Source organism: Microcaecilia unicolor, chromosome 8, assembly GCF_901765095.1.
Source record: "Microcaecilia unicolor chromosome 8, aMicUni1.1, whole genome shotgun sequence".
Taxonomy (NCBI): Eukaryota; Metazoa; Chordata; class Amphibia; order Gymnophiona; family Siphonopidae; genus Microcaecilia; species Microcaecilia unicolor.
In genome coordinates, this window is record NC_044038.1 from 156,135,387 (window position 1) to 156,150,060 (window position 14,674).

General features: G+C 42.2%; 1 protein-coding gene across 1 annotated transcript in view; it reads right to left on the bottom strand.

Annotated features, from left to right (window-relative positions):
• FAT2 (FAT atypical cadherin 2) overlaps window positions 1–14,674 on the bottom strand; it is a 181,009-nt gene that overhangs the window by 15,610 nt on the left and 150,725 nt on the right. The window contains exon 21 of the mRNA XM_030211178.1: window positions 88–529. Within this exon, the coding sequence (XP_030067038.1) occupies window positions 88–529 (442 nt within the window). The remainder of the gene's footprint in view (window positions 1–87; window positions 530–14,674) is intronic.

Below are 14,674 nucleotides of genomic sequence, written 5' to 3' on the forward strand. Positions count from 1 at the left end.
TTGTTTTCTAATCTTTGTGCATGAACTTTCAGATCAAAGAAATGCTTAACATCAATATCCATCTTTAAAAGTAGGCTATACACTTACCTCCACTATGAAGCTCAACACAGAAGCCTCCATTATGGCAAGGGTCACCAATACAGGCACCACCATGGGAACAGCACTGCTTTATGCCCACTTCCTCTAGAACTTTGCCAGCCTTCATCTCTCGTAGCAGTAAGACATCTTCTCCATTGATGCTGATGGCATCCAAACATACTCTGAATGCCTGTGAAATCTTTTGACCTTGATGATGATGAATGAGACCTCCAATGATCATCTCTTCCTTTAGATAAGAATGTTCACAGGGCACCGATAGCTGCAGGGGTACTGTTTCACCTAAGCCATCAATGATAAGACGAAATGAGGAACGTTTCAGTTCCAGCAGAACTTCGTGCCATGATCCATCATTCACAAAACGTTGGGAAGAGTAGTTCCAATTGGAATTGTCATGACATCTGGACTTGAAGTGGAGCACACCATTAACCAGCTGCAGAAAAACAGTCATGAATAGTAATTAACCACTGATCACTTACACTCTCTTTTGAGAAACTCGGGGCAAATCTGGCATAAATTTACAGGATCTTTAAATAAAAAATCATTCCCTAGTGCAACAGTTCTTAACTTTATCCTTCAGATACACCCAACCAGTTGAGTCTTCAGGATATCTGCAATGAATATGCGTGAGACAGATTTGCTTGCAACAGAAGCAATGAATGCAAAACTATCTCATGCATATTCCCTGCAGATATTCTAGAAACCCAACTGGCTGGGTAGGTCCAAAAAGTAGGCTGAGAATTTCTACAGTAGAGTTACTTGTATGGTAAGAACAAGATGTCAGTGTTGACCCCAATCTTTTATTTCCCCTGGCATTTCATTTTAAAAGATGGTCAGTCACATTTATCTTTATTTATGCTGGATTACAGTTTGGGATTAATTCATTTCAAGTTTAAAACAATAAGGTTAACATGAGCTTTTTTTTTTTTTTTAAGTTCCATCAAGGTAGCTGTTATAAAAATGCTTCCAGTTCAGTGAAACACTTTAAGAATTAAAAGGCCCCTTTACTAATGCTTAGCATGTGAAAAACAGGCTACCACAAAAATGCATTAATCATCTCTCTGACCTCATATGTAACTTTCTTTAAATTAGTCACCTTACTTTCTAACTCTTCTTACTCTCTTACCTATCTATATGTTCCATCTTTGCTTATACCCTACGCTGTCTATTAAAATGTTCTATTATGTATTGTGTTGACATTGTAAGTAGTATACTATGCCATACTTTGTATTGTTATTTGAATATTTTTACTGCTGTAATTGTCTATTGCTCATGTAGATATATTCTTACTGTACACCGCCTTGAGTGAATTCCTTCAAAAAGGCGGTAAATAAATCCTAATAAATAAAAAAGTAATAATAAAATTTTTTTTGCCTGTTTGCATTCGCTAACCTGCGAGTTATTTATTTTTTCTAAATATTTTTCTAGGGGGCATGTCATGGGCAGAGAATGATGTGGAAATGTTAACCAGCTAGTACATTAGGCTTACCACATGCTAACTGGTTAACACTAGGTTAATATGGGAGCATTTCATTAGTGCTCCCATATTAACTTTCTGCAGGTATCACACGCTAATGACAACCTTAGCGCACAACCTCCCAAAAAGTTGAAAATATTTAAAAAAAAGGCTGTGTAGAATCTAGGCTTAGTGTGCCGAAAAGTCTCACATTAGGATTTGCTATGCCCAGACTTTAATGCCCTTTAGTAAAAGGACTTCTAAGTCCTAAGGGCATCCTGGATTAATATCAGAAATTCACATGCTCAGCTGCTATATGCTGAGCTACTGTTTCTAATATTGTTTCTGATACTGTCTCTGGATTACTGTAATACATTCAACACTGGTCTGACTACAAAGGGTTTGCACCAGCTCCAATTGATTCACACTGCTGCAGCTAGACTAATAGAAGGTTGTAAGTGACGAGACCACATCACAGCATTTTTGCAAAAACTTCACTGGCTACCAGTACAACACAGGGCTAAATTTAAAACTCTTCAAGGCCCTTAAAGGAAATTACCCAGAGTACTTGAAGAACAGGATCTCCCTCTACACACCTCCAAGATCACTAAGGTCCTCCGAAGGAGTATCCCTAACCACACCCTCTCCAAAGGACATCGTGATGTGATACCTTCTCCAGAGTAGCTTCCACATTCTGGAATGCACTCCCTGAAAGGGTTCGCTTAACATGAGACTATCTCTATTTCAGGAAGCAGGTGAAGCTTGGTCTTCACCCAGGCCTTTAATGCACGAAGTAATTAACCACTAGTCACACACACATACAAGGAGTGACACCAGCTGCACATACCAGTGGCGTAGCTACGTGGGGCCACGGGGGCCTGGGCCCCCATAGATTTGGCCCTGGACCCCCCTGGCGATGACCCTCTCGACCCCCCCTCCTGCTACCATCACCATGGGCTACTTTTGCTGGCGGGGGACCCCAATCCCTGCCAGCCAAGGTCCTCTTCTTCCCGCGCAAGGCTTCATTCTGTTTCTGACGTCCTGCACGTTGTACGTGCAGGACATCAGACTCACAGAAACAGAACGAAGCCTTGCAGATCAGGCAGCATTGCAGGACATCAGAAACAAAATGAAGCCTTGCGTGGGAAGAAGAGGACCTTGGCTGGCGGGGATTGGGGTCCCCCGCCAGCAAAGGTAGGCGACGGCGGCAGCAGGGGAGGGTTGGCGGCGGGAGGGGGGGTCGAAAGGGTCGTCGGTGGGAGGGGGGGTCAAGAGGGTCATCAGCAGGGGGGGGTCAAAGTTGTTTGTGGTGGTGGCAGGGGGGGGGGTGCTAAAATGTGTCCCCTCGGGCTCTGGACCCCCCTCCCGCCGAAGTCTAGCTACACCCCTGGCACATACTGTAGCAGGACATGTTTGTCCACTTCTACCCTAGTTAAGATAATATTAAAGCACCTTCCTGACCTCATGTACACCTTTCTTTAAATTAATCCCTTTATTTTCTAACTCCTGTTACTCAAGTTTATCTATCTATATTTCCATCTTTGCTTACACCCTATGCTATTAAAATATTTTATTGCATATTGTGTTGACTTTGTAATGTAGCATATTATGCCATACCTTGTATTGCTATTTGAATATTTTCATTGCTGTAATTGTCTATTGCTTATATATCACTTATTCTTGCTGTACATCGCCTTGAGTGAATGCCTTCAAAAAGGCAATAAATAAATCCTAATAAATATATAAATGTACATATACACATATAAAAAAACCTACTGATATACTGTGCTGTATTTCCTTCTACCCTTCCTCCTCAGATTCTTGTACAATAGACACCTAACTGCTTTATTAGCCTAATTGTCCTGTGCTAAAATTACCTTCTTAATCCCTATAAAGTAGATTGCGTTAGTGTTAATTTATAACTATCACAAACTGACTGTAGAGCATGTGGCCGGAGGTGGAGTAGATGTTTGTCAATTCTCCACCCATTTGCCAGGAGTTGAACAGCAGAGAAGTTTCCTATACACTGGTAATCACTAGAAATAGAACAAAATAAAACATGGAAAAGAAAATGATACCTTTTTTATTGGACATAACTTAATACATTTTTTGATCAGCATTCGAAGGTAGCCCTTCGTCAGATCAGAAATAAGCAAATGTTGATAGATGACAGTATATATAAGTGACAGTCTAACAGGATGGGGGTGGGTAGGTGAGAGACAGGGAGATCTGGGTGGATGAGGGACAGGGAGATATGCATTGAGATAAGAGGGTGACAAAGCAGTACAATGTTATGGTTTATAATGGGTTAAGTCCTGTCTGGTGGGTGTCAAAATATTTAATCATTCTGACTTCAAAGGTCTCACAAATCTGTAACATACAGCTGAAGACCGGGTTAAAGGTCAAAAGAAGACCAGAGGTTAGCTGAATCCAAACAGAGAGGGTGATTCACACAGGTCAGTGTGTACAGCACTTATTTACTTTGCCTCTAGGGAAATACAATTATATTTTCATTTACAATTAGAGAAAAAGAAAACATTGTTTCAACTTTGAAAAGGAATAATGAATGCTGGCAAAAATCCACTTGTTCCTCCCATAAAGGAAAGCATAATTATTCACACAGCTTGCACAAGAACATCTGGCTTGAGCTGTTACTATACTGGAGTATAGAGTATGTTCTAAGCCGTGTTTACATAGTAACATAATAAATGACGACAGATAAAGACCTGAATGGTCCATCCAGTCTGCCCAACAAGAAAAACTCATTTTACATGGTATGCGATACTTTATACCCCAGTTGATTTGTCCCTGCCTTTCTCAGGGCACAGACTGTAAAAGTCTGCCCAACACAGTTCCTCTACTAAAAGTTTTGAAGCTAACATCGAAGCCCCTTAAACTTTACATTCCAGCCCATCCATATCTATTCAGCCACGATCAGGGTGCAGACCATAGAAGTCCACCCAGCACTGGCTTTACTCTCCAATTACAGGCATCAACACCCAATCTCTGCTAAGATTCCGTAGATCCATTCCTTCTAAACAGGATTCCTTTGTGTTTATCCCACTCATGTTTGAATTCCATTACTGTTTTCAGCTCCACCACCTCCTGCAGGAGGGCATTCCATGTATACACCACCCTCTCTGTGAAAAAATACTTCCTGACATTACTCCTGAGTCTGCCCCCCTTCAACCTCAATTCATGTCCTCCCGTCTCTGGAAAAGGTTAGTTTGCGGATTAATACCTTTCAAATATTTGAACGTCTCTATCATGTTTCTCCTTTCCTCCAAGGTATACATGTTCAGGTTGGCAAGCCTCTCCTTTATTCTCTAATAAAAGGAATATTATGAGTATCCAGGAGAGAAAGTTACATGTGTGTGTGTGAGGGGATGGGGTGGAATGGGATTGGGGGCAGGAAGAATGAGAGATGTGTAAAAGCACTACCAGTTACTGTGGCCAGATGACTTCCCAAACATAGGTCAACATTCAAACCACAATGCCAGCAGGCGTTGGTACTGAAAATTCAATTGATTGAAATTATCCAAATAAAGCCCCAGTCAGCAGACTTCCTTGGTATTGTATCTGGGGTGTCAAGCTTGTTTCTCTTTGTTCGGGAAAATACAGTTTATGTCCTGCCTATGCAGTAGTTAAAAACAAGAAATCTACACACATGAAATAGTATGTACTGGGCTTCAGGTTGAGTCTGTAAAACCTGACAAATGTGCTCTGTGAAAGCCAGGGAACAGGGAAACGACTGCCCATATCAAAGCATGGGAGGTTTAGGCTGCTGCAAATTCTGCCAGGTAAGATCAGGGCCACTGAGAGGGGAGGCATGAGTCCCCAGGCCCAGTCTTCATGGGGGGGGGGGGGGCGGTGCCGAGGTCAGTCTCTCACGATAACTTAGGTCCTGGCACCCAGGAACAGGAAAGTGACAGACCGAAGGAGGAGCAGACACAGCAAGGTAAGGGGGTAGAGGCTGCCCGAGTAGGGGGAGGATCAGGGGGGTCAGCAGTGGCCTGAGTGGGGGGCGGCGGTGGCAGCAGCTGCGGGGGTGGCTGTTCAAACCATATAACTTCTTCAACAAGATGCAGTGGCACTCAAAGTCCCAATACATAGCCAGGTCCACAATACTGAAGAGTCAACCTAATTCAATGTTCACTTGGAAAATATCAGAAAAAGCAGCACATACTGACCTAATGAAGTGCATGCATTACTTATGCTGAAGAAGTTACATGGTTTGAAGAGTGTGGATCTAGGTTGAACAAATGAAAAAAAAATGAAAATGTGATTATGTGAAAATTCAAAAACTGTTTAAGATAAAATTTTAAAGTGGGAGTTTTTGACCCATGATTATAAGGGGGCTGAAAGATGCAAAGATCAACAAGACTGTTGGCTTCCTCAGCTTTTGTGTTGGCCATTAAGGGAGAAAAAAAAACCTCATATGGCCAACACAAAGGAATTCAATATTTTTTGAAAGACATCAAGTTGTTGTTTCCACTGATTTTTGTCCATCATATTTTTTGTATAATCAGTGTCTTATGCTCTTATTTTATGAAGACAAAAGGGTACCTACACTATATGTCTTTATTAAATAGGCACTTTTCTGCCCTACTAACCTAGTTGCTGTGTACTGAAATTAATGTGCATAGTGTCAACAGTGAAATCTAGGCTAATTAGGTAATGAGATGTGAAAGTATGCCTGCACAGCTAATTACATACTAATGTGCATTAAAATTCACAAAACATAACACAGATGCAATAACTCAAGAAAACTTAGGTACACCTCAGAGAAGCATAATTAAGATTTTGCATTACTAATCCAATGAAGTGCATATTTTACCATCTATTTTTGTTTGCTCATGCCTCATTTGCTTCTCATTAACATGAGCCGTACTTTAAACACCATGGGTGTCAATATTTGGCCATCAGTGGTGAGTCTTTTGCTCACCGCCGACAGCATTATTTCCAGAATTTCAAAGTCAGGACCTGTGCAGGCTTCGGCTTTGACAATCCAGTTATTTTTAAGCTGGCTGACATATAGCTGCAATGGGTTACTGCACAAAAATAGAACAGACTTTTATGCAGACCCAGTTCTGCAATAAACCTGGCCGCTTACTTAAAGATTCTACATATCGCGTCTAGTGTTACTTCATGAAATCCAAGTGCATTCTATAACAATGCGTGTAATTAACAAACTAATCAGTGTTGATAACAGCACTTAACAAGTGATAATCAGCACTAATTGGCAATGCTAAGTGTATTCTGTAACAGAAAGCGCTTAAATCCTAATGCGAACAGCCAAAAGAGGCGTGGATATGGGCTAGGAAATGGATTTCCTGGGCGTTCCAAACTTTACACGCACTGTTATAGAATATGTCCCTCTGCGCCTAAACCTACGTTACGGTATTTACAGCAAGTAAAACATGGCCTAAATGGATGCAATCAAATTTGGTTGCATAGAGAGATGTTCGGCATAATCTATTTACTGCGTGGAAATTTAAGTCCATTCTATAAAATTTTGGCATACTTTAGAGAATACACCTAGGCGTATTTTTTTACCGTGCAGATTTTTTAGGTGCCATATACAGAACTAGCCCTTAACAGCTGAATATCAGCACTTAAGTGGCTGAATGCTAACTCCGCCCCCGGAACATCCCCAACATAGCCACCTTTGAGTTTGGTGCTAACTGCGATATTCAGCGGCACTTAGCTGGTTACGTGTCACTGAATATTTATTTATTTATTTATTTGTGACATTTATATCTTACATTATCCCAAACAAGTTTGAGTTCAGTGTGGCTTACAATAAACAGTATAGGATACATAAAAAGAATAATGCATAAGAAAGCAATTTGTTGTAAAAATCCAATTGTACAATACAGTATCCTAAACCTACTGGGATACCTATGAATGTTTAGCATTTAGAAAATCTATTATGAATGAGAAATTGTACATGAATATATTATTCAATATTCCATTTATTATTCAACTATTGGAACCAAGCCCATTTCGTTCAAAATGAAACGGGCCCTAGGAAGGCTCTCGTCTAAGCGATTTTTCTTCTCTCCCCTGCCCTCCCCTCCATGTCCAGCGATTCTTCCCTCCCCTCCCATCCCCTCCGTGTCCCGCGATTCTGCCCTCCCCTCCATGTGCAGCGATTCTCCTCTTTCCTGCTCTCCCCTCAGTGTCCCGCGATTCTGCCCTCCCCTCCACGTGCAGCGATTCTCCTCTCCCCTCCCCTCCCCTCCGTGTCCCGCGATTCTGCCCTCCCCTCCAGGTGCAGCGATTCTCCTCTTTCCTGCTCTCCCCTCAGTGTCCTGCGATTCTGCTCTCCCCTCCATGTGCAGCGATTCTCCTCTTCCCTGCCCTCCCATCTGTGTCCCGCGATTCTCTCCTCTTTTCTCATCCCATCCATGTCGATCGATTCTCCTCTGCCCTGCCCTCCCCTCCCCTCCCCTCCATGTCCAGCGATTGTCCTATGCTCTGCCCTCCCATCCGTGTCCCACAATACTGCCCTCCCCAGTGATTGTCCTGTGCCCTGCCCTCCCATCTATGTCCCGCGATTCTCTCCTCCCATCCCATCCATGCCCATCGATTCTCCTCTGCCCTGCCCTCCCCTCGATGTCCCACGATTCTGTCCTCCCCTCCAGTGCAGTGTTCCATTGCCTACTTGCCTTCAGTTGCTTTCGTTCGGAACATCCTGACGTCAGCTCGCCTCCAGTGTTCCTTTCCCTCTCACTGTTCCGCCCTCTGACGTCATTACGTCTTTACACGAGGGCGGGACAGTGAGAGGGAAGAGAACACTGGAGGCTTGCTGACGTCAGGATGTTACGAACCCAGCCAGCCGGAGAACGTTGGAGGTACAATTATATACATAGATGTTAGCAGCTAGCCCCAACCAAGCAATTGAACTGGTCAGCAGCTGGTTAAATTGATTTGAATATCAGGTCTCATGTTAATGTGCTTTACTGGATGATGTTAATACAGTTTAATACATCAACCCCAAAGATTTCTACATGGAAGAATTTATTTGCAGGGTTACAAAAATATTACATTAAGGGAGGAAATTATCAAGGTAACACAGTATCCAGTCTGCCGAACAAGGTGACCAGATCCGCATCCACCACTCTATGTAGGTCCCAGTTACCCATGCTTAAATGCTGGTTGTCAAGTCTCCACCGTGCCAATCATATAGACAGCCTAACATGGTAACGATGATATGTGGTAATAACCAAGACTCCAAATACTGCTGACAGTATTCAACTTACTAGTCAAGATGTCATCCCCTCCCCGCTAAGCTACACACCACCCTCACTCGCACTATGTGACAATAAAGTGATCTACAACACTGGCGTTGCCAAAATTTCACCTGTCTTTTGCCATTTGTGGGACACATACCATAGAAGTCTGTCTGGCATCGGCCTCATTCCCCCAATGCTGGAGTTGCCACATCTTCTTTCAGACAGGTGTGGTAAAAGGCGGGTTTTACTGTACTTTGATGTACAATGGAGTCACCAACCTGCTGACTCCCGTGGTTAAAGAATAGTGAGTCACTTTACGAGCAGCGTTATTCCATCTGCTCAGGAGTAACAGGCTGTCAAGCCACAGGTAATCTCTAGTGGTAGTACCTAGGAGTCTGCTACTATTCAGAAACAGACCCCTAGTAGTAGTACTGTGAAACTGCTGTTAGGAGTCACCAGCACCATTTTGGAGGAAGAAGCTGCTGGTGAGGGCAGGTGTGACTGGGGATTGCTTCTGCCCTGGGAACCACTGGACTATCGGGGATTTTTATTTATTTATTTAATAAAATTTATAGACTGCTTAATCCTAAGTGGTCTATAGTTTAAAACATTCATAATGCATGATACAAATCCACGCACACTCCATACTGCACTAATAGATCCACTCACATAACACTCAACTGAGTATACAAGAAAACTTTACGTAGACAAAACTACTCAGCAGGAAAAACCTGAGGGAAAAAAATGTTTTCAACGCTCTTTTAAATTGCTGCAAAGATGAACTCAACCTTAAGTAACTCAGTAAATCATTCCACAACACTTATCTTTTTATGATAAAACCAGTAGCCCTTGCCTCTGCACAATGCCACAACAATCTTTCGTAACCCATCTGACCTCAGTGCTCTTGCTGGTTTATAGAATTGAACAGCCTGCTCAAAATATAATAGTGCATGCAGCAAAATCGCTTTATATACCAATGTCAAAATTGTATAAGCAATCCTATATTCTACTGGGAGCCAATGCAGTTGCTTCAACCTAGGCGTAATATGCTTAAACTTAACACAATATCAGCCTCACTGCAGAGTTCTGGATAACCTGCAGAGCCTTTGAAATGACAAAATACACAGCATTGCAATAATTTAATTGTACCAGTAGGCCTAGGGACATCGGGGGGGGGGGGGGGGGGGGGGGGGGGGAATGTCTTTTGGAGAGTGTGACTTCTGTTGGGGAGGATTTTGATGGGGGGGGGTGAGACTTATGATGGGGCAGTCTTAATGGGGAGGTGTTCATTGAAGGGGTTGGAAGACTTGTCTGGAAGTAGGAATTGTGATTGAGGGGTACTCATTGGGATTGGGGTGTTTACTGAGTGCCTGAAAACACCAATGGCTCTTTTCAGATGTGGCCTGGGAGTGGCTTGGCAGGTAATCATTCACATGGACAGAGCATAGGCAGGGCACAGCCACAGACATGTGGAATTTACAAAATACAATGAGTTACGCATATATCACTGAAATGTAGGTGAGCGAAATGACAAGGACAAATCAAGATCAAGTATATGTATGTAGTATTACATCATTTACATCAGCTCTATGCACGTATATACCCAGTTATGCTAGTACTCTACAAAAGGAAAGCAGGCGCCAATTAAACACCCTCTAAGTGCTTAATATAGGTGCCCTTTTATAGAATTTCCTTCCATGTTTATTGTATGATATTATAACTGTGAGCACCTAAACACTAGGCGTACTGATACCGCAATATGGAACATGGGTATCCATGTGTTGATAAATAATAGGTTCCGACTTCACATCCTCCGGGTAATTAAATGGAGGCACGGACACCCAGTTGTAGAACTGCCCCAATCTGTGACCGGAGCAGGTACAGTGGAACCCTGATACAATGCTATGATTGGGATCCATAAAATATTATTGCATTAAATGCGGAGTTGCATTATAGCAGGTTCGACAGAACATGAACACAACTGAACCAAAAATTGATTTGTTACATAAGGAGCTGTATGTAGAAAAGGGGAGCCAAGACCTGATTGCATTATATGCAGATTCATGCTATTTCGGGGCACATTATATTGGGGTTGCATTGTATAAATGTTCATGCGTACAGTGCATGCATACATGCATATTTTATGAACAACGCACAAAAATCATGATGCACACCCAAACTCTGCCCTGGAGCACACCCACACATGAGTCACATAAAAGCCTTCTTGCTACCATGTGGTCTTTTACTCATGTAACCCATGAAGAATCTTTATAAAAGCCCCTTTACATACATAAAAAGGCCTTTATGCATGAAAAAGTATTTAATAAATCCCCCCTGCCAGGTCAGCATTTCTTAACCCTCTTCTGCAGGTACACTTAACCAGTCAGCTTTTCAGGATTACCACAACAAATATGCATTGGTTAGATTTGCATACAAGGGGTGTCCAATGTATGCAAATGTGTCTCAAGCATATTCACTGCAGCAATCCTGAAATCCTGACTGGCTATCACGTGCCTGAAGGCGAAGGTTCAGAAGGACTGGCCTAGATGGCTTTTGGATACTGGTCGATCTGCCTTCATTTTGTTAGATCACAGAATAGTTTTATGAGGCTGGGGAGGAGAAAGCAATTGCTGAAAGATAAATGTCCAGTTCAGGCTGATTCTTTTTAAAGGCTATGGGGGAAATTTCACACCTTGTGAATAACAAATAATTTTTTTTAAGTATTGTGTGATCTGAAATGGATGTTATTTTTTTTGGAAGCGTTAAGTGTTCCTTTAAACAAAACCATTGGTAGTTTTCTCAAGAAGGAGAACTTAAGTGGCCTTACTGAGCACACACAGCTGCTATCTGTAAACAGCTGGATAATGTTTTGAATTGAAGCGCAGAAAGACAAGTTGGGACACCATTGTACTCTCAAGGAAAGCCTAAGCAATTGCTATCACTTTAAAGGCTGACTATCATCTTACTGTCATACCCTCTCTGAACTCCAAACATTAGAGCTCAGAAAATATTACAGAAGCTTGACTAAAAGAGAAAAAGTTCAATATTTCTACATACAAGGGCTAAAACACATGTTGTGTAATGCTGTTTTTTGAGTATTAATATTATTTATTTGTTACATTTGTATCCCACATTTTCCCACCCATTTGTAGGCTCAATGTGGCTTACATAATTCCGGAAGAGTGAAATATAGTAAAATAGATCAGGTATGGACCATCCCAAGCAGATTGCAAAGGGTGGAATCCTGTAGCAGGGGATTAGGTGTTATTCGTTTCCTATTTTTGATGCTTTAATTTTTTGATGACTATGTTGGTTCTGTGGGGTATGCCTTTCTGAAAAGGTGAGTCTTTAGGTTTTTTTGGAAGTTTAAAAGATTGTTCGTAGATTTCAAGTCTTTTGGTAGTGAGTTCCAGAGCTGTGTGCATATGTAGGAGAAACAGGATGCATATGTTGATTTGTATTTCAGTCTTTAGCATTTGGGGAAGTGAAGGTTTAGGTATGTCCTTGGCTTAGGTATTTCATTTTATTGTGTATTGTTTTTACATATTTTAGATTGTATGTAATTTTATCCTATTTATATATACACCAGAGCAATAAATATTTTTATTTTATCCTGAGGTTTGTCTAGCCTTCTTAAGTTCTCACTCCCTCTGTATACTAAAACACAGGTCATCATGTATTAACCAGCAAAAATGTTCACAGGTTAGCATCTATTTTTGCAGACTTAGGGCCCTATTTACTAAGGTGTGCTAGTGTTTTCAGCACACACTAAAAATTAATATGCGCTAATGCTAGAGACACCCGTATATTCCTATGGGTGTCTTTAGCGTCAGGGCAAGTTAATTTTTAGCACACGCTAAAAACACTAGCGTGTCTATAGTGCGGCTTAGTAAACAGGGCCCTTAGGATGCAAATGAGCTCCTGGATCTTTGGCATCCCATAGCTTCATTTTAAGAATTTTGCACATTTCTGGCTGTGAAAACGTGAATTATTTTTAAAGGGCCAATTTTGCACAGTGGTGGTGGGATTTGAAGGGCCCAAACAGCCCAAATTGGAGGCTTCTCCTAATATCTCTCTGGCACCTCTGATCCTTGCTGATTACATAGTAACATAGTAAATGACGGCAGATGAAGACCTGAACGGTCCATCCAGTCTGCCCAACAAGATAAACTCATTTTACATGGTATGTGATACTTTATCTGTATACCCAAGTTTGATGTGTCCTTGCCACTCTCAGGGCACAGACCATAGAAGTCTGCCCAGCACTCTTCTTGTACTAAAAGTTCTGAAGCTAATGTCGAAGCCCCTTAAAATTTACACTCCAGCCCATCCATATCTATTCAGTTATGATCAGGGTGTAAACCGCAGAAGTCTGCCCAGCTATGGTTTTGCTTCTCAATTACAGGTGTTGCCACCCAATCTCTGCTAAGATTCCGTGGATCCATTCCTTCTAAACAAGATTCGTTTGTGTTTATTCCATGCATGTTTCAATTCCATTACCGTTTTCATCTCCACCACCTCCCGCAGGAGGGCATTCCATGTATCCACCACCATCTCCATGAAAAAATACTTCCTGACATTACTCCTGAGTCTGCCCTCCCTTCAACCTCAATTCATGTCCTCTAGTTCTACCGCCTTCCTGTCTCTGGAAAAGGGTTGTTTGTGGATTAATACCTTTCAAATATTTGAACATCTGTATCCCAATTCTCTTTCTCAATCCTGATGGGGCATAAATGATTAAAAGGGCTCCCCCAGGATCTTGCCAAATAGCCCTCAAAGCATTTGTTGGCCAATACTCCCCTAGCTCTCCAGCCCCGAACCAATGCTAAAATGCTTAAAAAGCTTCTGCGCCAAAACTCTACTCCTATATCCAAAACTCTGAGGGCTGGACCTACCTCATATCAACTCCCCAGGATCCTGATTCACCCAAGGCTGGAGAGCGATGGGAGCAGGAGCAATCACCACTTGCGCCTGCCCAGGGACTTCCTTTTAAAAAATGGTGACTTTAGACCCCTAGTGGTAGTCTCTTAGAACTGCTGCTAGGCTGCTAAATGGAGGAGTAGCCCAAAGGTTGGAGCAGCAAGCTGAGAACCAGGGAAGCCCAATTCAAATCCCATTGCAGCTATTTATGGTCTTAGGCAATTCACTTAACCCTCCATTTCCACCATCACAGAAGGAAGACAATGTTTCCTTTCTGGGATGTGAAGAAAAAACATAGCGTCTTACGATGGACCCACAAAACATTTCTATGAACTAATTTTCATGGACCTTTTTGGTCATTAATGAGCTATTTTGCATGAATTTGCATCATAGCAACCTATAATGGTAAGTTCAAATAATTTTTTACATGAAGGAGACTTCTCACGAAAGTTTATTTCTGTGAAGGGTATTTTTGCGAAGTGACTTTATAAATATGCACTTCACGTGAGCAATAGAGCAAAATGCTGTTTCCAGGCATTCTGTGCTATTTTTATGCAAAGTGCATTTTTGTGAAATCACTTTGTACCATAATATTAGAGAATGACACAAGGGCAAAGTTTGTCCCCATTCCTGCCCCATCCCTGTGGGTTCTGTTCCCGCCCCACCCCCACGGGGAGACAGAGCTACCAAATCTCATATTTTTGTGCGTCATCTCCCACACTCCTGCTGGGAGCTGGGATCTCCTGCTGAGTGACCTCCCCGTCCAACGGCAGCTGGAAACGCCTTCATTAAATGTAATCTCCTGCTGCCACAGGATCAGCAATAGCAGGAGATGACTTTTTATGAAGGCATTTCCTGCTGTTGCTGGTCGGGGAGGCCACTTCTTTTGTCCCTCGCGCGAATCGGCATGTGGAAGGGGTGGAGCTGTGTGTGGAATGGGGTGGGCCATTAATCTTCTGCTGAT